Source organism: Bombus terrestris, chromosome 15, assembly GCF_910591885.1.
Source record: "Bombus terrestris chromosome 15, iyBomTerr1.2, whole genome shotgun sequence".
NCBI classification, from domain to species: Eukaryota; Metazoa; Arthropoda; class Insecta; order Hymenoptera; family Apidae; genus Bombus; species Bombus terrestris.
Genome location: NC_063283.1, coordinates 5,775,120 through 5,802,129, shown reverse-complemented (window position 1 = coordinate 5,802,129; position 27,010 = coordinate 5,775,120). Strand labels below are relative to the sequence as shown.

Sequence of the window (27,010 nt, the reverse complement as noted above, 5' to 3'; positions counted from 1 at the left end):
AAGGGCCAAGAGAAACATTTCAATTATATTACGAGCCTCTCGGAAGCTAAATTTCATTCTGTAAACTTCTACGTTTCATCGGTCAAATATCGTGCATAGTCAACGTGGAATTTTTCGAAGAACAAACAAAATTAGTTCGGTGAATTTATTTATCACAAATAACCGTAATAAATATTCGTAAATTGCAAGATGAATCGGAGGAGGAAAAGGTCGTGACACTTTTTCTGTCAGTGACCAGGTAAGGAGAATAGATTTAACTAGGATTTGAAGAGTCTCAAGGTCTATCTCGTGAGTATAGTTGTCGTACGAGTATTCCGAGCGACAAGGGGATCTATGCATAAAAATGTGTACCACGCAGCTTAAGACAAGGGTCATTGTAAACAGTATGTGTTAAGAGTTTTGCATATATAGAGAGTGTAATGTGCATTTTACGAGCGTATAAAAATCCAAGTATGGCCACAATGTAAACGCAACTGCCATACGGAGATCCAGCTACGTTTGTATTTGGTTTAATCGTTATTCTCGTAATAACATTTACGATATTCGCTATTAGCATACGTATTAGAATGTTTATCATCGAACGCACGATAGCAATTTAATCGCAATATTTCGAGCACCAATACTTGTATCTTTAAAGATCATACTCGTGAATAATTTACACGCGACATTTCTAACGACTCTTCGTAACTCTCGATATTCCAACAAACGCAAAACCTCATGTTTTCAATTTACAACGTTGGAATATCAAGTGCCATTATCCTGATCAGCGAAGTAAGATAAATTTTAACAAATACGTAGAACAAAGTCACGCCTCATAACGCAACGTTATATTATATTACGATATAAAGCTAAAAATCGGAAACAAACTGCTTATCGATCGTCGTACAATCAGCAACCTAACGATACAATCAATACACGCGCAATACTTCCTAACAGTAGTAACTTCCTAACATAATCAACGAACGAAAGCCAAAACTTTCTAGCGAGAAGAAAATTATACATGCTAGCGCCACGCAAAGTAACAAGCTGCTCATACAGATTACACCCACGATGTTATCGTCATTCCCTCCACGAATCTCCGATGTTTACCTAGAAAACAGCATAACAGACGACAAAATAGACTACCATTAACGCGCGAACCGTCGCGGCTCGACTGCGATCCCAAACGTTCGTTCGCGATTAAAATATTCCAGGGACGTGCGCGTCCCCCCACTCCGCCTCCTCTGTGCCCCCACTCCTTTGTGGTTAAAAGCTCGCGAGGCGCAGCACGTTCCCAAAACGTATCGCTATGCGCATCACGGGCTTCTCTATCGTCGTTGGACGATCGCGAGAACCGCCGAACAAGGAGATCTTCGATCGAACTTGGCGAATCCGTCGAGACCGAATAGGCTTCGTACAGCTACGAGCAGATTGTTTTAATGCCATTTATCGTCATACTGTGACAGTAGCTGTCTATTACGTAAGAATGATTTCGTCCAGCCTTTCAGTCCTCCCCTTATGTTCCAATACGCCTTCAAATAGACGTCGTCTCTATATAGAAGCTAGCTCCGTGTATGATGTGTACGTAGTTTTAAGTTATACCATGGAATTTCAAGGAATGGTGACTTGGATTTAGTAGACTTGGAGAATTTCTCGGATATTTTTTCTTTCTCGCTTCTTGTTCTCTTTTTACGCTTTTGTAGGGACGGTTTACGTGGGACGGTATGTCGACATTGAAATGTTTTCAGGCTACGTAAGAAAGTTGTTAGAGTGGAGTATGCGCGTGTGTCGTTTTTTATGGGAATCGTAAGGAGGTTCCTTTTGTGGGCTGCGAGTTCACTTCGGGAGAAACGGTGCTCGATTCTATCGGAAACGATCGTGTGCGGAATAATAGGATGGTTTTGGTGAAAGAAAGGGGATTTTGGGAGGTTTCATTTCACACGATGAACACGCGCGGTGAATACCGAGGGATCCCGTTTCGAGGGATTGTATGATTGTAACTCGATTATTCCGTACCTTTGTGTCGATTCTATGATAGGTACTCTGCGTGGGTAAATGTTATGGTGCCTGTTTTATGTGATTTATACCTGCAATATTATTCGCAAGTCTCAAATATTTCGGTATATAATAAATTGATCTTTGACGAGTAATTTCTATAATTTCTAAAAATGTAAAAGTTACAAAGATAATTCACGAATTTAATATTTTCACTAAATTAATCGGTTCTCTATTTTAGACACTGACATAGCCGTCTTAATTAGCTCGTAAGTTATGCTATTGTAAAAGTTCACACTTGCTCCTTTAAATAATGTAGTTAATTAAAAATTCCCGATGTTTCAAAGCCAGTTAAAATCTCAAACTCCTTAAACTACGAACCTCGCCACAGCTACCTTTACCATTCCAGATAGCTCGAACCACTGTTACAAAATGAAAAACTCTCCGCTTTCAACGATTCATCCAATCAGCCTTAAAAATGTCACGTTTCTACAATTTCTAAATACCCCGAACTGCCACCCTTCCGATTTCCCCAAACGCAACCCGCAAAAACTCACCCCATCGCCAAACCTAACCTCAAAATCGTCAATATATGGAAAAAATTAAGAGAGCATTTCAAAGAGGAGATCGAAGAGCAGGAGAATCTCGTTCCACGAACGAACTTATCTCGCAAAAAGAACAAAAGCTCATCCCATCGCGAAAGCTAACCTCAAACTCGCTGAAACAGCCAAGAAATTAAGTAACAACGACGAAGTGGAGATCGAAGAGCAGGAGAATCTCGTTCCATGCAGCGTTTTATTCCGACGCGGGGGAAGAAGCAGAAGAAAAAAGAAGAATAAGAAGGACGCGTCGGTGATAGTTTAGCTGGCATGGGTAGCTAAAAAGGGACACTCCAGCGTACAGCCGCGTGAATAACAAAAGGCTGATGGAACGTGCGCCGCGTCCAGAAGAGAAGCCAGCGAAGGGTACGGTGAACAGGGAAGTGCGGCGCGTGATAGTGGAATATTCATTTTGTGCCCACGATCGTCAATGTGTGATCGCGTGGTGAATTCACCGGCGAATTAAGCGGAAAGCAGGCGTTTCACAAGCTCCTTCAACGCCTCTCCTAACTGCTTGCAATCGACGCATCTTCTTATTCTTCTTCTCTTTTTTACGTATTTTGTTTTCCGCTATAATCTATGACTGCTTGTTTATATAGTACCTACTTTCATACAATTGCTTTCTGTTGTCGTAAAATTAATAATGATCGGGGAGAGAGGTTATGTTATTCAATTCTGATTGAAGCAGAGGTTATGTAATGGATCTCTTAAGCATTCACCTGGTTGATTTATGGTAATCGATTTGTGTTTGACGTGTGGCCGTTTGACAGAATTTTTATCAATACTTTTAATTGCTGCGGTGTGCTGAAGATATTAATAGAAATGTCAGTAAATGTTCTTGGAATTAGTGGGAGGAGAAATTGCTTGAGAACTTGCAGTTGGAATAAGTTAGTTATAAATGGTATAAGTTGGAAGCGGAAGAAGATAGAGACGATTTTGTTTAGGATTATCATTGCGGAAAGTTGGATCCGAACATCTTTGATATATTTTCCTCTCTATTATATTTGTACTACGTTCAGAATTGGTTTAATTCAGAATCTTGGAAGGTATTTTATATGAAAGAATATTCATATTTGTTATTGCAATTTTTATTCTTATTTCGTGATTTTATTTAGTAATTTACATACACGAGGATGATAAACCTGTTCCGGTTTTATTTTTCTATGCGAGATGTGACACGATGTGTCGTCGTGTGGGATGGAATGTGAAGGTGATCACGTAGAAAATGGTCAATCAGAGAAATGTCAGTCTTTCACCCTCCGTTGCACGATAACGAGACGTAACGTTTTTTATCAAAATCTTCTACCTTCGGTTTGCTCAAGTACGTTTTATCTTTGGCCTTTTATCAGCAACGAGGGACTGTTCACGGTTGCAGGTACGTTTTCGTTAGGACGGTTGGATACTATTCGATAACGTTATCAGCCTAGCACAAGAATTTTCGTGTGGACCTCTGGTAATGCGTTTTTCAAAATTCACAGCGTATGTGCGACTTATCTGTACAATAATTATTAATTGCCTGATTATTATTCGTCAGCTAATCTTATCTATGAAAAGACTAAACACTCGATTCTCCAATTAATTTCCTCTAAAATATCCAGTAAATTTTCATCGTGACGCTTCTCCCTTCTTTCTCAAATACAATTAACATAAATGAACAAGGAAGAAAAAGAGCGTGTCTCTTCGTCCTGCCATGGTTGTTAACGATGTCGAGAGGAATATAAATTTTCGTCGGTTAACGAAGTGATTTGTATTTTTTCCATGGGGGTCCGTGGGGGACATAAGGCGCGCTCTGTTCCAACACGGAGGCTGCGCGATGAAGAAAAAAGGAAAGAAATGTTTCTAGTGCTGCCGTTGAGCAGATGTTTCGGGTGACAGGAGCGAAAGAGAGAGGAAGGGGGCCAGGTCACAAAGGCACTTCCCTGAAACGAGGCCCACGAGGCGCCGCAGCGCGTAAAATGAATTTCGGCTGAGCAGATCGCGTCCTCTGCAAAAACCTATCTCGCTTCCGCACTCGTAAGGACGCACTCGCGAGTCACATGGTTTCAAGCGGCCCGTCGACTTTTAAGTGTCCAGGCTACAGGATGCTTCGGTAAACGAGGAGACGCTATTTTCGAGCTAGAAAAATTCAGGCTGCTTGGAAGTTTCGTGGGAAACTTCCGTAAAACAGAATTTACGTTGTTACGCTGTTTTTGGAGGAACGCAGCCACTTTCATCCTCGTTCCATTCGCGATTCCACGGTGAAACAATGTACGAATTCGGCTTAGGAATGTCGTTAGGGTTCTATCGTTCTATTCTCAGTTGGAGAAACTGGTTGGAAGGTCCGTAAGAAAGTTTCGTACGAGTTTCACAAAGTAGTCTGAATTGTTGGATTAATTGAAGACACAACGATGTCAGTCTATATCTCAGTCTCGCTATGTTTAAGATTTGTCAAATTTATTACTAATTTATTAAAATCAGTTATTATGAATATGGTTTAAATCGTAGGATACAGGTTACCTTGTGAAACAACGTCAGCTTAAGTTGGCAATATCGAGCGAAATTATGTTTGAATTTTATGAAATGTTTTAAATTATCAGACAAGAGTAACTTCCCACATTGAGAATGTCGTTCTGCATTATAGAAAATGATCGGAAATTTCATAGAAAAGTTGTGGATTCGATAAAAGGAATTCGTTTAAATCATCGAATGTAGATTAAACATTTACATAAATTGCACGAACGCAGTGCAGTTCTTAGAACTTCATGCCACTTTCATTATAATTACCGTAATTACCATTTCTCGTAAAAATATGGATTTGCATAAGTATCCCAAGTTTAATTACACGTAAATGCTCTCTATAACGTAGAATTACTTTCATCCCATGATCCGATATTCAAAAATTCGACTAATAATTTCATGTAAACATAAAATACGTTTTCCGATATTACTAAAAAAAACTGTTCTGATCGATACGCTACAAACGCTTGCGAAGGTATCATAGCTAAAGAATTAATATGTCGTAATCGTAAAAGTAAGCATACAATAAACACAGCGGGCAAAATCGTAAAGTAAGGAAACGATACATAACTCGTGTTCGACAGCCACTCTAATCGTTTCTTACAGCTTAGTGGCGTGGAAATTTGCAAGTACAAACGAGACTATATAAATATAAAATAGTATAAAATCGTATCACGATCAAACGTGACCATTCAGAGTTAGTTATGGTTAGACAGCGAGCAAGTGGAAAAGACCGGTGGAAAAGTGTGACTTAATTTAACGGCACTCCCAGCTTTTTCCCAGACCACTTGATACTTTCTTATCGGCTGACTGGTCGCAAGAAGCGAGCAATATGCCCGCTTAATAAAACACTCGGTAGCAGGGACAAGAATATCCGGGCGTTCGAGGAAATTTTACAACTACGGCTCGCTACGGCCGAGTAAATCATCGACTTACTGTCAATTAAATGTAAATACCGGCGCTTCGACTTCCAATTCGTTTTTCCTTTTTCCTTTCGTTAGCTGTAAAGATAGATAAATCCGATCGAACGTGATACACGAGATTTTGCTTTTTACTCGGTTTACTCGATAGAGAACTTTATTTTTGCGCCCTGCTGACTTCGATCGGATCAAAATAAGGGCTTAGAGAAGAAAGTTACAAGTGCGGTGAAATTGGTTCGTTCAAAGAGATTTGTAGAGTTTCCATATTGAAATATTTCTGTTCAAATTTATTTTGTTCCGCCGTAAAAGTCGATAATGGTATAATTATATATATGAGCTGATCGAAAGCCAAATTGATTATTTATTTAATTAAGAGAAATTAGAAGATAAAGGAACGTGATGATATAATAAATTAAAAAATAATCTACTCTGGAATCTTTTTTGTTCACGTCGTTTCTTTGTAAAAATTTAACTTATGGAAATAAATTGTTTCTTGAGAATTAAATACTAATCGTATATCCGAGTTATATTCATTGATGGATCAGAAACAGTTGATCAAAATTGAAAAATTTCTTTTGACGAATCTAAAGATATTTCATAAGAAGCTTCCTTTAAGTTTCAAAAAAAGCAACATTCTACTATTGAAAAATATTTTCATTATCAATACTTATCAACGCTTTCGAAGCCAGGAACCAACACAGAATATTTCGAACTTGCACAAAGAATCGACTTCCATTCGCTAAAATTAAACAGATCGAAGCACCGAAATTTCAACGAACTCTCGTTTCCGTAACCTCAATTCACCCCCAAGAAGTTATATCTAAAAATTTGCCTACTTACCACCAAACAATAATCGACGGCGATCGACTTCTAATGCAGCCGGCACGTCGATAAGTCTCACTAATACTTAACAAACACAGGCTGAAATCATGTCGAACCAAAGAGAACTACACGCACATTTCTCCGTTTCCTCACTCCGCTAGACGCGTTCTCCGCTGCCCGTAATGGACAGTTTCCTGGGCAGACGTCGCCCGTACGAGCGATCGAGCAGATACAGAAACCGCGGGCCCATTGATGGGCAAACTGTGCGAGCGCGACAAGGACAGAGTCACAAGAAGCGACGCGAGACAGACAGACAGACAGAACGCGACACGGTCTCTTGACCCCGTGTCGGGGTCTCTCGTTGTTCAGCCGTCGGCCAAGAAACCCGCGACAACACACAGCTAACAGAAACACACCACTGAGTCGGCACGATGCTTGTTTGCCGGTGGCACGTTTTCGTCTGACAGCCAGCGGCCCGCGCCGCGTGTCGTACCTGCAGCTGCGCATGCGCGTCCCTACGCTCGCGCGCCGCGCGACCTGATTGGCCACCCATTGATCGGTCCTACACGCGGTTCGACTCACGTGCGCGGGCTCCCGTGCGTCACGTGAGTGGGGGTAAGTAGGTGCTTGCGACTTGGAACTTCGTGCGATAGTTCACGTGTGGGGTGAGCGACTTGTCAGAGATTTGCGAGGGTGGCTACGAGTGGGTGCGGGGTTGGGTTATTTCTGCGAGAATCCGAGGAAATTTTTGGCTTTTGGGTGTTTACGTTTCGATGTAATGGAGCTATTGACTATGTCGGTGCGCGATAAAATGACGAGAAACTTTGGTACGAATAAATTCAGTCCTTGTCGTTAGGATGTGTTTGGCGTTGAACGTATGGTATGAGAGGTATAATTCTTTTCTATAGTAGTTGCGTTATGTGTAGTTCCGCGGTGAAGAATTGTTAATGTTGTAAAGATGTATGCATGAGTAGATGAAGAGATCGGTTATTTCTATTTCAGGTAATTTACACAGTCTTTTGGCTTTTGGGTGTTCATGTTTTTATGTAACGGAGTTTTTGAATGTAATAAAATTGGGAGGAATTTGGTAGGAATAAATTGGGAAATAGACTTTTCACGTTGGGATTTGTTCGACGTTTAAAGCAAAGATACGTAATAGATCTAATTTTTGATATAATTACCGAGTTATATGTGTATAATTCGACACGCTGATTTGTACAAACTTTGAACTTTTAATTATATATAATAAACTATGGATAAAATTAGGCGTGCAATGATTTTGCAATTGTCATACTTTCTGTATCTTCAAATTTTCAATATTCATCTCTTGAAGCATCTCTTAAGTACTTCAAGATAGAGTTACCGTTTAATGTTTCCAATCCTAGATTGCGTTTAGCATTGCAGTGAATCTAGAAACTCTCTCTTCTCGGTTATCGAAACGAAATCAGCGATTCATTTTGAACAAGCATCGCCTAAGTAGTATACTTATATATGTAACGCTATTATGTCAAACAAACTTAACATAAGGATTTTGACTAGAATATCTCGATCGGAGATTGAAACACGAATCTTTTGTCCGTATAGTCGAGTTACTAATCGATTCTATAATCCGTAACGTTGATACCCGAAGCAACTGGCACCTGTCTTGGCATTAACATATGTTTGGTTACTCAGTTATGTCATACTCAGTTACACTTGATCGGAGTCCGGTTGATCCGAATCAACTGCTAAGAGATTTATACCGTTCATCGAGAACGAGTTTCGAACATTTCGCCACGGGTATAATTATCTTCATTCATACTGAAATAAGTTGATCAATTAAAGCTGCAGGATCTCGTCGGAAGTTGACGAGTTCGAGTCAACGATTTCCAATAAAATTACAAGCACTGCTAACAAAACTTTGGAAACCGATATGAGAAAGTTTCGTTTGCAATACGTGCTAAATTATTGTATATATACATATATAACGTGTAATAATACATCTATAGATACAAGTTTGTGCGATAGACAATTTTTAACGTTCAATACAATGATGGACAAAATTTTTCTCTACCGTATCTTATTGATTTTTATTTTTCTTTCTTACGAATAATAAAGGACGTATTATATCATCAACAATAGAAAATCTTTCGACTAAATATCAAGTAGGTTAATTGAATTTTAATCCCACGTTACATATGTACGTATTTTTCATTTTATGTCGATGCTCTCGACTATTTACCTATTAGTATGTCACTAAAAATAGATTCTTTCATCAAGCATCGAATAAATTAAGTAAATGTCATCCATTTCATACTTTTCATTTTAAAATCTTCTTTACTGCTGTTTTACAATAATGCTACTAACGTAAAAAGAATTGTTTTCCATTAAGTATCCAATAAATCGACTGACTCATCCTTTGTTCTTCTACCCATCCTTTGTTGTTCTACCTATATTTTTCACTTAAAAATGGTCTCTATTGCTCGTAACAATTATCTCTTCCGTTACACGATCTTTCTAGGCACGATGTTTGTCAAACACTGACGATCATACATACCACAGTCGGGATATATCGACATAAATGTGAAGACCGAGTGTGATTCGTTTTGTAACGAGCATTACGCACGACATGTTTGCGTGGCTCGATTACACTGCGTCGAACGACCACTTTTATTGTCAGCTTGCGAAAGGTGCGAACTGTTAATTCCTCTTAGTCGCCATTGAACGACGTTGGCGTTCCTCTTGACCTAGCTGAACAATGCAATTAATCGGTGAACGACCTTTCTTTCTTTTTACTATGCAATTGTTAGTTTATTAACAATCTATCTCTGTTCTTTTCTTACTCAATTTTCGATCACAGAATCGCTATATTTCAATGTACTTTTCATAATTTTAAAATTCAATCGGAAGAAGCCACATTCATAGTAGTTTGAAAGTTCACATATAGATAGAATGATACTATATTTTTAGTTATTTTACAATTCAGTGCTCAATGGACTATCGAATATTTAAACGACTGCGCGTACCGATTCGCCGAACATCGCTTTCTAACCGAGCTAAGATTTTTATCCCAGTCTTTGCACACTAACAAACGTATTTTCTGTAATTTAATTAATTTTTAATCGATTAATCCTTTTGACAAGCACTTTTGTGGCCCTCATAGCGTTTCGACTCATCTATAGTGTGTCAGCTTCTCCTTCAGTTCTGTACCCGTTCACAATTCTCATTTTTAGTTCAGTTTGACGTGAACGGTGCGATAAACGTTCCGATCAATATTTATTACAATTTCAGTCTTCCTATTCTTTTCATTCTGTTTCTCCGTAAAGATAATGCGCAGAGCGTTCGCGAAAAGCAGCAAAAAGCAAATGCCAAGAAACTAGTTTTTCAAGAGGGGAAGAAAACTTATGTACGCACGAACGTGGTCCAAATTCACGAAAAGGGAAAGTGCACCTATAGAGAACGCCGTATGTGCCGCCTGCTGGTTTGAAAAAACAACTCAACGTTCCATTCACTCAGACGGATGACGGAGACAAAAGTCAAGAAACAATTAACCAACGTTTATCGGTGCTTGTATCTCTCTCCGTAGAGACGACGTTGCGACATCGTGTTCTAGCATTATTAATAACTACGTAGGAAGGGAAATCGCGTTTAAATTATATCCTACGGTATTCCAATTCATACGCCTAACAGTCTGCAAGAAAAAATCAAAAACCTTTCGAATTTTGGCAGCCGCGTTGTTTTCCACAAGCGCGTTTCCGTTAATTTTTCCATTAGCCATCGGATATCGTCCCGCTACAAATTACCTCAACTGTCCGCCGACGACGATTTCGGAGACGTTCATTGTCCGTTGAAAAATGAACAGCATCCCCGAACGGGTTCCCGGAACGCGACTGAATGAATTACAAAAACGACGACGCACGTGCGCCGTTTCCGGCGCTGCGGCAAATCACGACGTACTTCCGCTGCGGTGCATTCTGGTGCCCCGGAGGCGCGGGACGAGAGAAAACGCTACTACGGTCGACGAAGAACGACTATCGCCGATGATATGCCCGACACGAAACGGACACGTACACGTTTCCTGAATTACGTGAACGCATTCAACAATGGCCTTTTACGAGATCAAACGACGATAACGTCGCCGCCACCCGGGTTTCATTGAAGTCTCGTTGAAAATGCTGCTCGTAGGGTTCCGTTCGAGAATCGATCGGGTGGGGGACTTGCAGCGGTTGTAACCGATCCACCAGCTTTTTCCAGAAATCGCTTCTCGTCTTCGCGGAATCATTTTTACGAAACGAAGGGATGTTCGCTCGCCTCGTCTCACGACCGCCTCATCTTCGTCACGATGTTTTACCGTGGAACAGCGTTGAGATTGAAATTAAGAGGAGGACAGGAGAGCTTCTTTTCTATTATTCTTCTATGCTCGAGATTAGAAGGTGGATCTTTCATTTTACAATCTCCAACAAGTTTTACGAGTGTTACAAGCGTCTCGGGGGGATTAGAATATTCTCAATTTTTCAATTTCTCTGAGTTACGAGTCTCCCGAAGAATATATTTGCGAGTATCTCTTGCGAAAGAGGGTTAAGTCATCGCTGAAACATCGAAATCGGAGGCGGATGAACCGAATAAAATGTGCGTTTCTCGGATAATATCTGCCGTTGTTGGAAATACGTATAATCCGTGTTATAAATCTAGTTCGATATCGGAGGACGGTAAATTGAAAGACGTAACTCCTCTGTTACGTGTGGAAAAATTTACACCAATTATGCTATACAGGTAATCGTCGACCACATCCTTTACAAGTGCTACAACGTTCATAAACAAAGATACAAATCCAACAAACCTATAAATCCATTCGCGTGTCCTGGTGTACAACGTATAAAAAGAAAACAAAAAAGGCAAAAAGAAAGAACGTTATAAAACCAGTTTGAGGAAAGTTCGATATGAAAAAGTCAGACTGAATTAAAGAGGCAATTAATTGGATCGTATAAATCTAAGCAAAACAGGAAGGGTTAAACGAATATGAGATAAACTGTACTTAATAAAACATGGAAATAAACCCACTTGTTTACTTGCGCGAAACTCACGACTGTGAAAAAGAAGGAAAGAAGGAAAGAAAGAGCCGAACGAAACCAAACAACACTGTCCCTTAATGACCCATTAATATTCCACATAACCTAACATCACGGCATCGCCATCGATGCTCCACCTTTCCCGAGTCCACCAAAAAAGCATACAAAGGAGCGAGAGAAAAAGAGAAAAGAGAACGAAAATGCCGCTTATGAGCACGTCCTCTCCAATTAATTCCGATTGCACGGCGTGAAACAAGAAAAGTACATCGATCGTTTATCAGGTAAGGGGAGGCTAAAAGCCGGCTAATCGATGGCGAGTCGCCGCTCTACGGATGCGTGGCGTATCTTAACTGCGAGTTACACGAGAATCTCCGATCGGGTAATTCGAGATAAAATTCTGCTTTGCAAAAGGGACCAGAGAAACGGTTGGCATCTGCTGCGTATTATTCGAACGAGGGAACGAACGTTTCGTTCGTTAGAGGACTTCCTCCGCGACGGGAGGCCCGCGACGTCGTCGATGATCTTTCCGGCAACGACGGCTTCTTCGGTACCTTTGGCCGTTTCTTCGAATTTTTATTCTGAATCATTCGTGGCACAAAGGGCACCGTAGAAAAATTCAATACGACGGTTTGCAGCCGTTTCTATCGCTGTCTTATTGCCGCTTTTGTCTTGTTTTTAAACGTTTGTTCAGCGGAATTCGTTATAGCTGCTTCTGTTAGCTTGTCGTGGTTGCTTCCGATCGTTGGAAACGCGCAGGAATTTCGACAGTTAGAGATCTTTCTTTTTTTATTTGGAAGAATTTTACAATCGATTCTCATCGAGAATTATAAGTAAATTATTCCGGCGTGGTACTATAACGCGAATAATAAGCGATTATCGTATGTTTGATTCCAACTGAATCTGAGTTAGAGATAAGGCGACGGTTTTAACGTATGCGGACTTTTTGTGTCTCGTAACATTCGTTACGACGCACCGTGTATCGCGTTCACGTCGATTAGCTCGATGATGACTGGTAAAACTGTTACTTTTAATCGTACTTACCTTCGTGGTTAAATAAATGTTGTAACAAGCTAGAACGCCCGTGGCTACGAATTAAGAAGTGTTAAAACGTATACGATAGTCGTTAAAAGTTTAGGGGAGTGCCAATTGCAAATTAGGTATAATAGTTTCGTACTAATCGTTCATAATATGTATAATATTTCAATATTTTTTCTATATTATCTACGTTTCATTATGTTTTATGTACTATGTATAACATTTAGGAGTATGATTAAAATGTATAAAAATAGGATAATTTTGTCATTACCTCGTGGTGTAATAATCTCGTGGAAAAATGAATTTTCTTACTTGGCGTTCAGATTTAGTTAGCGTTGCCTCTAGGTAATCATTAGATCGCGGCCAACCCATTTGTCCAAGCTTTAGCTTATAGCGTCTAAACGACGAGAAATCGTTGTAGATCGCACACCTAATTGACGTGCAACGTCTATACATTTTCACGCACGAGAGACTCGATTAAAGTCTTCGTTTAATCGCCATGAACTTCTTTCGGCCAAATATAAAACTATCGTGCGTGTGTATACGTACGTACACTGATTCACATTTTTGACACCAATGACAGGTTTCATGTACATTTATTACAGCTTCTAAGAAAGCTGTTGTAATTTTATCAGCCGTTTCCTACGTTCATGATTCTACATATATTACAATCAGTGGAATTTAATTTTCATCGTAATTGGCTTTGACACGCAATTTGCAATTTTATGATGAAACAGCGCAACTACGTGATACACGATATTATTCTTCTGCATGTACGTCGTGCATATCGTTCCTTCACGTAGCTCGAAAATATGAAAATGAAAATATACAGTGGCGTATAAAAAATGCAAGGTTCATTCAGAAAATATGGAGAAAAAGATACTTTCACGAGATATCGTTGCATCAATAAATTATTCACTTACAATGAAGAAACTTTCCAATTAACTTCGATTTTCAATTACTTGATTATGTCGTAAATCGTTGGTACATAAATTTCGAACACATTTCCTTCGAAATGACAGGTTCCAGTTTCCTCGTTTTTTGCGATTACTAAAAATATGAACCTATACATCTTCGATAATTAATGTTAACTCTTAGCGGGCTCAAAATATGATCATACGTTTCTATTACATTCCCATCAATTTTCCACGCCGCGTTTCTAACTCCTTCAAAACGATGCATTCCAGTTTCTTCGTTTTTACGATTACTAAAGATGTGAACCTATATATCTTTGATAATTAATGTTAGCTCTTAGCGAGCATAAAATACGATCGTATATTTCTATTGCATTCTCATCAATTTTACACGCCACAATTTTAAATCCTTCAAAATGATTGATCCCAGTTTCTTTTCTTTGCAATTACTAAAGACGCGAGCCTATATATCTTTGATAATTAATGTTAACCCTTAGCGAGCTCAAAATATCTTCGTATATTTCTATTTCATTTTTCTCATCGTAGCGTTCTCAGTTTAGCGATCGGTTCGTTTAAAATTATTTTCAATTTGAAATTATATTATCGTATCGTAAATCATTGGCGTAAAAACGTCAAATCCTTCGAAATGATGGATTTCTATTTCCTCTTTTTACGGTTACTAAAGACGCGAACGTATACAAGTCTGATAATTAATGTTAACCTTTAGCGAGCTCAAAATATCCTTGTATATTTCTATTTCATTTTTCTCATCGTAGCATTCTCAGTTTAGCGATCGGTTCGTTTAAAACTATTTTCAATTTGAAATTATCTTATCGTACCGTAAATCATTGGCATAGAAACGTCGAATCCTTCGAAATGATGGATTCCCATCTCCTTCTTTTAACTATTAAAAATATCTTCGTATATTTCTGTTTCATTTTCTCATCACGTGGCATTCACAGTTTAGCGATCGGTTCGTTAAAAATTATTTTCAATGTTAAATTATACTATCGCATCGTAAATCATTGGCATAGAAACGTTAAATCCCTCAAAATGATTTCAGTCTGCTTGTTCCACAATTATTAAACACGCAAACTCATATATCCTATTCGTCGACTGTTATCGAGCTCAAAATACGATCACTCATTTCCAGCCTGTGCTCATCGCGTAGCATTTAAAATTCAGTGATTAGCTGGTTTTAAATTATTCTTTTAACACTTTGGCTGCCACGGTTCAACTTCTTACGATTGTAAAAATTGTATGAAAATCGACAGTTATGGTATTTTGAATATAACCGATAAATAGAAGATACCTTGAAATAAAAAGTGCCCCATTGAACGATTAAACATTATTATTAGAACATCAATAAAAAAAGAAATGAGAACAAATCTTGCATCTACATCTTTGAGGGGTAATCTACGAATATTATTATAAACACAGCTTAGAAAATAATCGTAAATGCTGCTTTATAATCGTATAATCGAAGTTAGAAGTGTGAACATACCTTGCTATTATATATAGAACGAGCAAATACCGTTTACTAATATCTTCTACAAGTTTTAACGATATATTCTGGACGTTTTGTTTACGACGAAATAACGAATGCGAATGGTTTGTTGAAATAAACGAAGCCTCGTTATAATATGTCGCTATCAGCTGTTACCAAGCCGCCACGATGGTCACCCGTGACCACCAATAAGATAAACGATCCATCGGGGAAGAATGTTGTCTTACATCGTCAATTTATTATTATTTCGTCATTATATATGCTTTGAATAATAAAAATACTCTCGTGGCGTCCTCAGCGAAACACGTGATTTTGGCGTGGCAGTCAAAGTGTTAAACAGCACGCAGCAACCGTGCTATAACAAATAGATCTGAGTACGTAACTTATTTTCTCCGATAGTGTCCCACAAGTCTCCTCCTGAAACACCCACTTTCCCCTCGTAAACGGTGTCTCGTAAAACAAAGCCGCGCCAACGGTGTTCACGTTCTTTTCTGCCGACGTCTGAGAGATAATCGACGTGGTTGGCCGCTTGTCGAAAGAATTTAGCTTAATCGGGCCGTGACTTCGCGAACTGGCTTACGATAAGACGCACAGGGAGCTCACGGTGGGCGTTTCATGTTAATCAAGCGTAACGTTTTGCCGAGGACCACCGACAGTAGAGAAAAATTCTCGCTGTAACGGATCGTGACATGGTCAAGCTTTCACTCGATTGCTGTATTATCGCCAATTGAGATGAAACCCTCCGTGTCCGTTTCGCTACTATTCGTTCCATGCTCTTTTCTTATACAGGGTGTATTTCTTGTCTCTATAATGGCGAGCTTGAGCTGTGATATTTTTATTGTTTGTTCTTTTCTCTTAAAAAGAATGTTTATTAGCTAAATGCGGGCACAACACGGTTTACATTGGCCTTTTGTCAGAAAATATAGAAAATACAGAAAATACGACAATGCAGTGAATTGATTAGCTTTTATCGTTAGCGCTATTTATGTCGATCTTAGCAAAAGAATCTTTCGACTGGCATCGGCGAGACAATTGCAAAATTCGGTACATCTCTGTGATTATTTAATTACAAACGAAATCATAAAATTTCCTTGATAAAATATCGTATTCGACGATTGAACATAGTGTGGATGCGAATTTTGGTTCTCGAAGAAGGTTGTAAATAAATTCCAACTGCAACAATTTTATTCAGATTTTGCGCGTGTACGTAAATACTATGATACAATTGATATAATTTTATACGTGGATAATAATAGGGATACACGGAACGTTAATTATCTCACGTTCTAACAAACGAGAAAGGTTGAAAGTTTTAATTTATTCAGTGAGCAGATTTACTGTATCCTGTGTGATTTGCTCGAAGCAATGTCGTAAACAATCAATACCTAATTTAGCAGTGTTGTAAGCGATTACCTCGAGGTTTCCTTTAGAGGCATGCAAAACGCTTCCTGGTGGAGTTCATTCGCCATTGTGCGTCACGTACTCGTCACATCCTTCCACTAACGTCATACACATACTGTAACGCTAATTTCCATAAAATTATTAAGAAGCTCGAATACGAAGAAATAACGTGGCAAATGGGATGTTCGACGACGTTTATTAAAATAACGGTCTGCCTGACTTGTCCCTTGACAATGAAATTCTTACTCGATCAAAATATTAGACACTCGAATATTTCAGATGTTTGACCATCTCTAAATACAACATCAAATTAACGATAAATATCCACGTCTACTGTTAAATACTTAAAAGATCGATACGGTTAAATCGTCGTCGTAGAAATGTCTAAGAATAAAAGAGAATAAATTCTGGCTATCCGATACGTTAAAACGAACAGCCCGTATATTCGTATAATATATAACATTGCCATAATTGAGCCAAGTTATGCAGAAAGTTACCAACCCTCAATGATCTTACATTAAGTAAATTTAGTTGGAAGATTTTAATTTTTATACGAAGATAACTTCCTTCTATCGGGTTTATTTTATTTCTTGTTGCTCTTTTACTATGTTTTTCAATGGCGAATAATAGAATTGACAAGGTATGTGGTTTGCAAGTTTTCTGCTAAAATAATTACGAGTTTAAGATACCACTACGACTTGGTAATTTTAATAATTGTATAATGTAAGAGTATTTCTTTGGTGATCTTTTGCAAAATGAAGATCACGAAATTACGGGATCTGTGCTGTGTTCAACGTATTTTTTCTCATTCTGAGAATTAGTAAAATTCTGCATAACTTGGACCAATTATCCCTTAGAATTACTAAATTCCCAACAATCGACTTCCATTTAGCCAAAACCTGTCCTACTCGATCCAAATTTCAAATAGTATTCCAACATTTCGTATCCTTGATCGATCATCTCTAAACCATTAACAATAAATACCCGTACGCGCTATCAAATTCCTAAAGAATCGATGAACCCAAATCGTCGTGGTAGAAACGCGCAACGATGAAAAATTCTAATTAAAACGAACAGCCCGTATACAGTACACGTAACGCGATATCGCCACATGTAATACAATCACCCGTTAGAATTGCTAAATTTCTCAAAACCGAACTCTATTCGATCGAAACGCCACATCCTATTAACAACAGATACCCATTTGTGCTATTAAATGCCTGAAGAATCGATGAACCTAAGTCATCGTGATAGGAACGTGCAACGATAAAAGATGAAAAATTCCAATTAAAACGAGCAGCCCGTATACAGTACATGTAACATAATATCGTTACATGTAATACAATCACCCGTTAGAATTGCTAAATTTCTCAAAATCGAACTCTATTCGATCGAAACGCAACATCCTATTAACAACAGATACCCATTTGTGCCATTAAATACCTGAAGAGTGGACGAACCTAAGTCATCGTGATAGAAACGTGCAACGATAAAAGATGAAAAATTCCAATTAAAACGAACAGCCCGTATACAGTACGCGTACTATAATATCGCCATAAATCTGCCACTATCAGTAAACTGCCGAGAATCGAACTCTATTCGAACAAAACGTGTCTCATTCGATCCGAGTGTCAAACGGTGCTATACTTCACACGCTCGACCATCTCTAAATGCGACATCCCATTAACAGTAAATTCCCATGTCTGCCACGAAGAATAGCCGAACGATCGATAGATCTAAATTATCGCCGCACGAGCGTTCCTTCAACGATGAAAAAAGAAGCGCTGACTTTTTGCTGTTGAATAGGATAAAACGAACACCCCGTATATAGGTAGTACCGTCTGCCCGACGGGTATAAATCTGGTCGATCAGGGCTGCAGAGACAAATACTGTTGTCAGCGGACGACAAGCCGTTTACAAGCAGAGGAAACGAAGGTTGGTAGCCTCGGCCACAGAGATAGCCGCTCCGTGAGACGGAGATCATTTGTCGCGGCGATCTTTCTAACGCTGTCAAACGCTCTCCTTCACGCACGCCTGCCTCTTTACCGTGCTTCACGCACCGTTCCAGCCTATGATTTAACGCCACGTGCAATTTCACCAACGATCCCTCGACTTGTAATAGGCTTTTGTTCTTGCCTTCGAACGTTCTTGTCGTAGGAAGTCAGCTTCGCGTGTCTCTCGGCGTTTGGATAAGCTCGAGTACGTTGGCTTGAAAGCGTAGAAAGTTTATGAGGAAGTCGTTGAGTCGAACACTCGAGTTCTTTGAGAAGCAGGCAAATATATCTAAGTATATAGATATTGGCTTGGGGAATTTTTGACGGTTCTTGCGCAGTCCGAAGGTGGAAGGAAGATAGAAGGAACACAGTTGGGTCGGGAGTTGAGATCTTTGGTGTTTTAGGATATTTCTCTTCCATCCAAGGATGGAATTTTGTTTTACCAATTGGTAAAGAGATGAGAAAAAGATTGGGTGTATGTTGACGATGATACAATTTTTCGATTTTTTAGAATTCCACTAAATTTCCTGATATTTCGTTGTTGTGTACTTTCAGCGTTGGCAAAGAGCTGAGACACGATGTAGTTAATTTTGAGATATTCCATCGATTAGAATCGTATTTCAGTCACGATCGCTATAAATCGTCGTGTAATAAAATACGAGATAGGAGCTGAATGATCCGATGGAAAATTTATTCGTAATTCGGGAAATTCATAAAAATTCCACTTTGTTCGATTCGTTATATGCACAGCTTCGCCATAAACTATCAATTTTTTCTTTTACGTGATTGAAATATGTATCTGGAAAGAACAAAACCTAAGTGTACTACGCATAGCTCGGACAGTCAATTTCCATACTTCGTTCCTCTGGCTTTAATCGGCGTACAACATAGAGTGGCTCGTTTCTCATCGCGCGACAATGAACCGTAAAATCAGGCTTTTACATTAGAATGAGCCCACATGCGACACAAGCGTCGCGTTGCCCGCGTAACGTCCCACAATGACACAATTCACGGTCGCGCTCCGATGCGACAATACGCGCCTGTTTGCCGGCACAATGAACAAACGACGATTCAACCACCACACAGATGTACGTGAGAAAATATTTTAGAACCTGTTCTACCCGTGGAAATCGCGATTTTGTCCTGTGCCAGAATCCAAAACGATAATGGATCCGGATCAAGGACGAACACAAAAGTAATCAAAATAATTCGCAATAAAATTCTTCGTCCCTTTCAGAATCGAATCTTTTTTTCTTTAATCTACTAGAGAAATTGTCTTTCACTAATCACTAATTATATATTTATAGATATTTCCTCTTACGGTTTCACAGCAAAAGATAAATCTTGGTGAAACTTGTAATCGACTTTACAAAAGACAAATACAGTGATCGTACGATCAATTAATAATTGAACTATGATAAATTTGAGAGATTTCTATTTCATGGATAAATCGACTCTTTTATGTTTCGCCTTTTATATAAATTTTCTATCATTTTTTTCGATTCTAGCGTAGCTGCTGACTCGTTAAAAGTCGCCACATCTACACAGCGCGAGCAAAATTTCCATTTTAAATTCCATCTCTTTGCTCGTGTTCTGTATCCATTGCAATTACAACAAACGCGTATTACACATACGCTGAATCAAACTGTCTTGTCTTTCAACCCTTTCGCGCAGCGTTTCATCCTTCGAATCAGGACACCTGGAAACGTGACCGGGTTATTTAACGAAAAGCAGGTCGGATTGGTTACGGTTTTCGCGATGGAACGTGGTGGACGAAACCGGTGCACGATCGCGGCGCGCGTATCCTCTTCGTTCATTCATCGAGAGAAACCAGTTTTCGTCGCGGTGGTCCGGCAGATCGCGAGTCGGATAAATAAGCGCTCGTTACCATGAGGTGACGCGACCCAACGTTGTCACGCGACCCACCAGGAAACCTTCGTGAAACCGAAATATCATCGTGGTCCCTGGTCTGATCGGACGAGAACAATCTTCTTCTCCTTCCATTTTTTTTTTTTTTTTTCTAAATAAAAAGAGGCTTACGATATAAATGGAGATAGCGTGGTTTAGGTTGATCCAGGATTAACCCTCAATTCTGAAACATGCAAATACGTATCTCAAGTTTATTACTGTATCGTATGTATAATTTCATTGTATCAGTTTTCGAAATCTCCTCGAATATCTTTGTATTTATCTTGGGTATTGACTTATGTTAATATCTTTAGGAATCATGCTAATTTCTTTAACATTAGAATTACGTATAAAACGTCTAATTTCGGTTTATCAAATGTAGATGCCTTTCTCTTTATCAACAAGTAGTTTCGTTCCTATCATTTTCAAAATATCTGATTTCGCCCAATTGATTCTCTAAAGCTTCCTCTTTCTATTAGCAAAAGCAGATCTACGCATTGCTATAAATTTTAGAATTACCCGCTTTACACGTACGCACGTGTATATATTTTAAGATTCTAACGAGTCAATTTCTCTGACACAGCAACTACACGTGGAATACCTAAACCTTTATCGATTTTCCTAATCTTCCTTTTTCTCTTCTTAACAAATAGTTGTATCTTCATTCATCGTTTTAAAATCCAGAGTTTTCTCTTTCACGCAAGTCAAAGATTTTTACCTCCGCGTGTACAAACGTATGGGGTTGGCAATTAAATGATTGCGGATTTTGTCATTAGGTGGCCACGACAAAATCCGCAATCACTTAGTTGCCAATTCAATAGAATTCTAAACAACGTGCACCGAAAAATTTCATATTTCACATGTTACGATCTAACTAAACAGTTGCTATCTAAAGTGTCATAAGCTGGACCGTCTGTCGGAAAATATTCCAACTATCGATCGAATCATGCTCTGATCACGGTGAGACCTTCAGAAATAGTAATGTCACGCTTTGATATCTGGCACACTGAAACATCGATCGGTAGAAATCGTCTGATTTGCATAGAATCGACAGACGCGTTTGTATCGGTCTCACCGCCACGAATTACGACGAACGAAACACGACGAGCTCGAGGGGTGGAATATTAAGCAGACGTGTTCACGACACGGTCCTGTCATTTGTCGTCTTGTGACCTCAAGGTGGAAGAACGTTTCTTCTCTTTCTTTTTCTCTACATGGATCAATGTCTCGTACTCTGATCGATAGCGATCTGAATATTGGACAAAGTCGCTGCCTCCTACGATTAAAAAGAAACACACTGTACTAAAGGTTTTTAACTATTTCTAGCACTTTAAACGTATCGAGTCTTGAATTACGTTATCCTTCATTTTCTCTCGTTCTTTTGCCAAATATTTCCCAGTAGAGATATTTTTTTATTATCGTTTAACCTCCTTAATTGCAAGTAATTAGCTTCTTGACTATCGAATATGAATCCTGTGCTTGCACGAGCATGGAACGAAGAAACGAGTAAAAGAAGCTGGCTTTCTGAGATCAGTGGACTGTGTCGAAGGATCTTCGAAGGAATCATCGTTGAGAGACGGATGAGCGAAGGAGGCGGAGGAACTGGACATCCGAAAAGTTGGTAACCAGGCGTTCGACGAAAAGAAACGCGCGTGCCTCGGCTCGTTTCCCCGGTCGTATCCTTTATTTTCTTAATTTCCAGCGATGCTCCCCCCTGCAACTAATTACCATCCCCGTACGTGCAGCCATAAAGCTATCGAGCCCACGACCACGCTCGATCCCTCGATTGAATTTCAAATCGGCCGGCCAATTAAAAAAAGAAAGAGAGGAGGAGGAAGAGAATCGCTCTCGAGCCGCTTGGCCAATTAAGAAGAAAAAAAGCAGAAAGAAGAGAAACAAACAAACTGAAGAAACGGCGAGCGAAAGAAAAGGAAAAAAGGGAAAAAGGCAGGGACGAAGAAAAGAAACGTAGAACGAGAAAAGGCTGCCGCGTTAAAATGAACGACGATTCACGGACAAGAAGGAAAGAGAACGAGTCTAAGTAGATCGTATCGCGTTCCAGGCAATTATTCTGCAAGTCAGGTGCAGTTACGGCTGCCTTGCAACGGCACAGCTTTCCAGCCAGGGGCAATCGGTTTCGATCGGCAACACAGACTCGCGGTAATGTAATCGCGAAAAGGGTAGCCCGTGTAACGGCGATAAGACGCGGGACGACGTGAAATCTCGAAAGATTCGTCGCTATATTACGCGAGAGAGAAAAGGAGCATCGATCTTATCAATGGCGGCTGGTACACGAAGGATTGTCACGAACGTACGTACATTGTGATAAGAGTAAAGAGACGTAGGTTGGATTCGAATCGGTGTAAGATTGTCACGGTGATTCAGCTGGAATTATTATCGTCGCGTTTCTCGTTCACGCTGCTCTTTAACCGAGATAATCGATGCACCACCCCACGATCGCTTAATTACTGCTCGCTGCTGTCCCTCGTGTATCTTTGGTACGTGCACGTAAGCTGTCGCATTCTCGTCGTTGGAAACAGCACGTCGAAGAATGGCCATTTTTCAATCTCCTCGCGAACGAAAAAAGACAAAATTCTGCAGCACGAAAGGTCCACGTTTAAGAGCATCTCTCAAGAAACGACAAAGGCAATTTATCCGAAACGCGGTGCAATGGTTGAGAAAGACGATGATGACACGATGATGAAAAAAGGTGGCAGCAGATGAAGAATTTACCAATACGTCGACGAAATAATTCAGTGGATATCCTGCTGGTAAATCGATCGAAATTTGGACCTTGTTGTTGACTTTGAAACTTCCATCGATTTGTCAGCAGAGTTTGCGAAGGATCATCACGTGGATACCGATGAACGATTATTCCGTAGCTGAGTAGATCTCTTCTGGCTGATGCTTTTTCATTTCCTGCAAGGATTTTTCGTCCGCCAAGGAGTTGCAAAAATGGCCATTTCTTAAGATTCTTCTTTACCTCGCGGTTTCGCATTTTGTTGGACATTATTTATGGCAGGATGTCGCGCCGGGTTGTTGGAAAGTTTGCAGCGAAATTTAATCCTGCCACGATCCTTCAACTTTTATTTCTCAATCTTACTCTCGTGTTAGAAAAGAGAAAGTATTTGCGATGTTGCAAGAAGATATTTAAAATAAAATTGAAACGAGCAAACGCGTATGGATCTTCCTCGTATTTTGTCCGAACCGCGAACATATTTTGCAACATTGGGAAAATGTAATTGGATGGGAAATAATGGAAAGAACGTAGCAGGCTTAAGAAAGATTTAAAGTTCTAATTTGTAGCGAAGTATCTTATCGGGTAATAACAGTTGCTAATTATGTTCGGAAGTATGTTTGTAACGTTTATACATTTTCATAGATTAGAAAAATGTCATACCACGAAAATGCGAGGATCGACGGAAAAACTCTTCGTTGGAAAATAAGCACGTAGAGATACTTTTTGTAGCCACTGTACCTATGTTATACGGCCATTATTCTGCATATATAGCGTGTGTACAAGTCACTCCCCTAACTCGTGCTTTGGTTATACGCACGAATGTAGATCAGTAGTTACACCTGGCAACCTGTATACATATATTTGATATATCAGACAGATCAAATTAAGATAAAGGTATCTGCTGAAGTACGCTTGTTGATGCGAGTTTGCTGTCAAGGTTTTGAACTGAGTAATGGCACTTTCTGTAACTCTTGGATCTTCCGTCGAGTTAATTAACGCTACTTTGTTAATTACGATAATGGCTAAGATTTATTAGTAATTATCAGCCATTGAAAATTCAATTGAACGTTCTAATCGTTATTAACACCTCAGAAAGCTAATCTTTATTATTCTAAGGTTAAAATTTAAGTAAAACAATTCCTCCTCTTACATTCCTCCTTGAACCGTAATTACATCTTATTAAACAAATTCCTCGGATCTCAAGACCTTCAATCTTCTCGACCATCGTTTCTCTCTCCAATTATTACTCCGACTCTGATAAAAACAACAGGACAAGACGATCGTGCTCTTGCTATTCGAGCTATCGGTCCAAAAGCCGCAAAGACTCTTCTCCAATGATTCATCATCGAACATTGAAAGATCCAATAAGTAACTATGTAGATCTTGCTTTTCCTTCTCAGACTTTGATTGATACGTTCACGTAAGTAGCGGTAATTCGCTGGTTAATCGAGCACCGCGCTAATTAACGCAAGGGAAAAACTCGAGCACAGAAGACGGTTATGATGGCGACGCGATAATACATCATATCGAACGTTAATTATCGCGAAGGATCTCGCGAGGATCTGCATCGTCTGGCCAGACGCAACGGTTGTTATTTACGGATACGGTTATTACTTTGGCAACCATATTTCTTCCGATCGTGCATCGTGCAGAGTCGCGAGCCGCTGAGCAACGCCACCCAACCGCACCCAATGCTCGCGAAGACAAGGACATGGCTATACTGGGTGTCCAGCGTGGTTCAGATGATTTGCCAATGTTGCAAAGGGTTGAAGATTGAAAGGACAGTGAGTTCGTCGTATGGACAGGGACGTGCAGAAACTTATAAAAAGTAGTATTCCGTGTTATATATTAGGTTGTCCGGAAAGTTTCTTTTTTGTTTCATAAGATGATAATAGATGAACAACAATTTCTGTTTTATATTATTTTATTGGGTTAGGTATGATGTATTTCGTTATATTTCTATTATTATGCTCATGCATAATTCAATAAACTAATATAAAACAAAAAACATTGCGCGTCTATTGTTTCCTTGCAAAACGAAAGAAACTTTTCGAACAATCTAATATGTATACTGATGTATATATTTATATACAGGGTGGTTGGTATCTGGTGGTACAAGCGGAAAGGGGGTGATTCTACGCGAAAAAAGAAGTCGAAAATATAGAATAACAATTTTTCGTTTGAGGCTTTGTTTTCGAAAAAATCGACTTTGAATTTTCGTTCGGTACGCGTGCACTTTATCACGTCTCGTTATAACGGATCTCGCTGTAGATCGTTGTCTCGATGGATATTATCGCAGTTTCAGTTTGTTTTTGCCGTAATACATAATGAAATAATATGAAGTAATCATAATGTTCGTTATTACAAAAATTGCTGAAAATGTTGCCCATTCTGCCGCACACATACTTCTGCTCTTCTAATTAAATTTCTATAAACACTTTCTAAGTCGATTTTCTCGAAAACAAAGCCTCAAACGAAAAATTTTTATTCTATATTTTCGACTTCTTTTTTCGCGCAGAATCACCCCCTTTCCGCTTGTACCACCAGTTACCAACTACCCTGTATATAAATATATACATCAGTATATATATATTCTGGTGAAATATTCTGGTGAATTTTGAATTGGGAATTTTATGATTTTTAGAACTGTGTAATAATATAATAATATTATGTGTAATAATACACCCTGGTTGTGAATATAAATTTTATTTAATTTATAGAAGTTATAGAGCCGTGGAATTTATAAAATTTGCATTTGTTTAGAAAATCGAGACGCAGCAACCGAATTAGTAAGGTTGTTCTCGTACCTTTTATGAGAAATACGAACGTGGAGACAGCGTCTCAGCGCTGTAACTTCAACGATAGGCATCTTCCAACGATTTTCTGCATTTTATTGGTCAAACAGAGAAGGTTAACGTCAGGTTTACCAGGCCAAGTCGAATGACCGGTTTCAAAATTTAACTTAAAATTGTAAAATACATTGTTGTTTATACAATCGTAGTTGTTATTTTATCTGTTCGTCTCGGTTTACGTAAATTCTTATATTATCGTATTAATCAATTTCTCGATTCTTGTTCATTTAATAATTTACATGAACTTGGATGAATAAAAGAAATTTCCAATGAACGTACGATCTTAGATTAAATTTTGTAATCGATTATTTGACCGGGCCTGGTTAGGTTAGCGTTAATTCCAGTATAAATTATTATAATTCTTTCTTCATAAACAAAACGATATAAAATCGCATGTAGGACTACTTTTCCCCTCTATCTGTAATCTAATTAAGGATTTTCATTCGTAGCATCGTACTATTCTGCTTAATTAGCATGTCCTATCTAGAATTCTTTCATCGTTCAAGATACATCGAAATACTTGAAATTTCCTGTTTTCTTCACCTTTTCTTCACCTTTCAAGTTACATTATTCACGCTGTTACGAGATAACGACTAGATATTTTAATCTCGATGAAAAGAAGCAAAAACCACACGAAGAAGATAATACATTAATTTGAATATTCCTCGCCTTCGAAAAGTTAGGACAAAACACATCGACTATAAGGTACAGTATACTAAATACAGTATACTACATACGTTAATATACCAATACAGCATAGTCCACCGGAAAAAGAAGAAATGCCAATTTTAACGAAAAAT

At 39.0% G+C, this 27,010-nt stretch overlaps 1 protein-coding gene across 4 annotated transcripts in view; it reads right to left on the bottom strand.

The window, feature by feature from the left end:
• Positions 1-27,010, bottom strand: part of LOC100643345 (fibroblast growth factor receptor homolog 1) — a 110,595-nt gene that overhangs the window by 53,420 nt on the left and 30,165 nt on the right. Inside the window, exon 2 of one of the 4 annotated variants that reach the window (XM_012317326.3) lies at positions 20,751-20,802. The exons of 1 other annotated variant lie outside the window; for it this stretch is intronic. Coding sequence is in view for 1 of the 3 variants with exons in the window: in XM_048412700.1 (XP_048268657.1) it covers positions 20,599-20,601 (3 nt within the window). In the remaining 2 variants the exon portion in view is untranslated. Of the gene's footprint in view, positions 1-6,829; positions 7,279-20,598; positions 20,618-20,750; positions 20,803-27,010 lie in introns of those variants that run through there. 2 more of the 4 variants (XM_048412700.1, XM_012317329.3) reach the window with 2 other exon arrangements.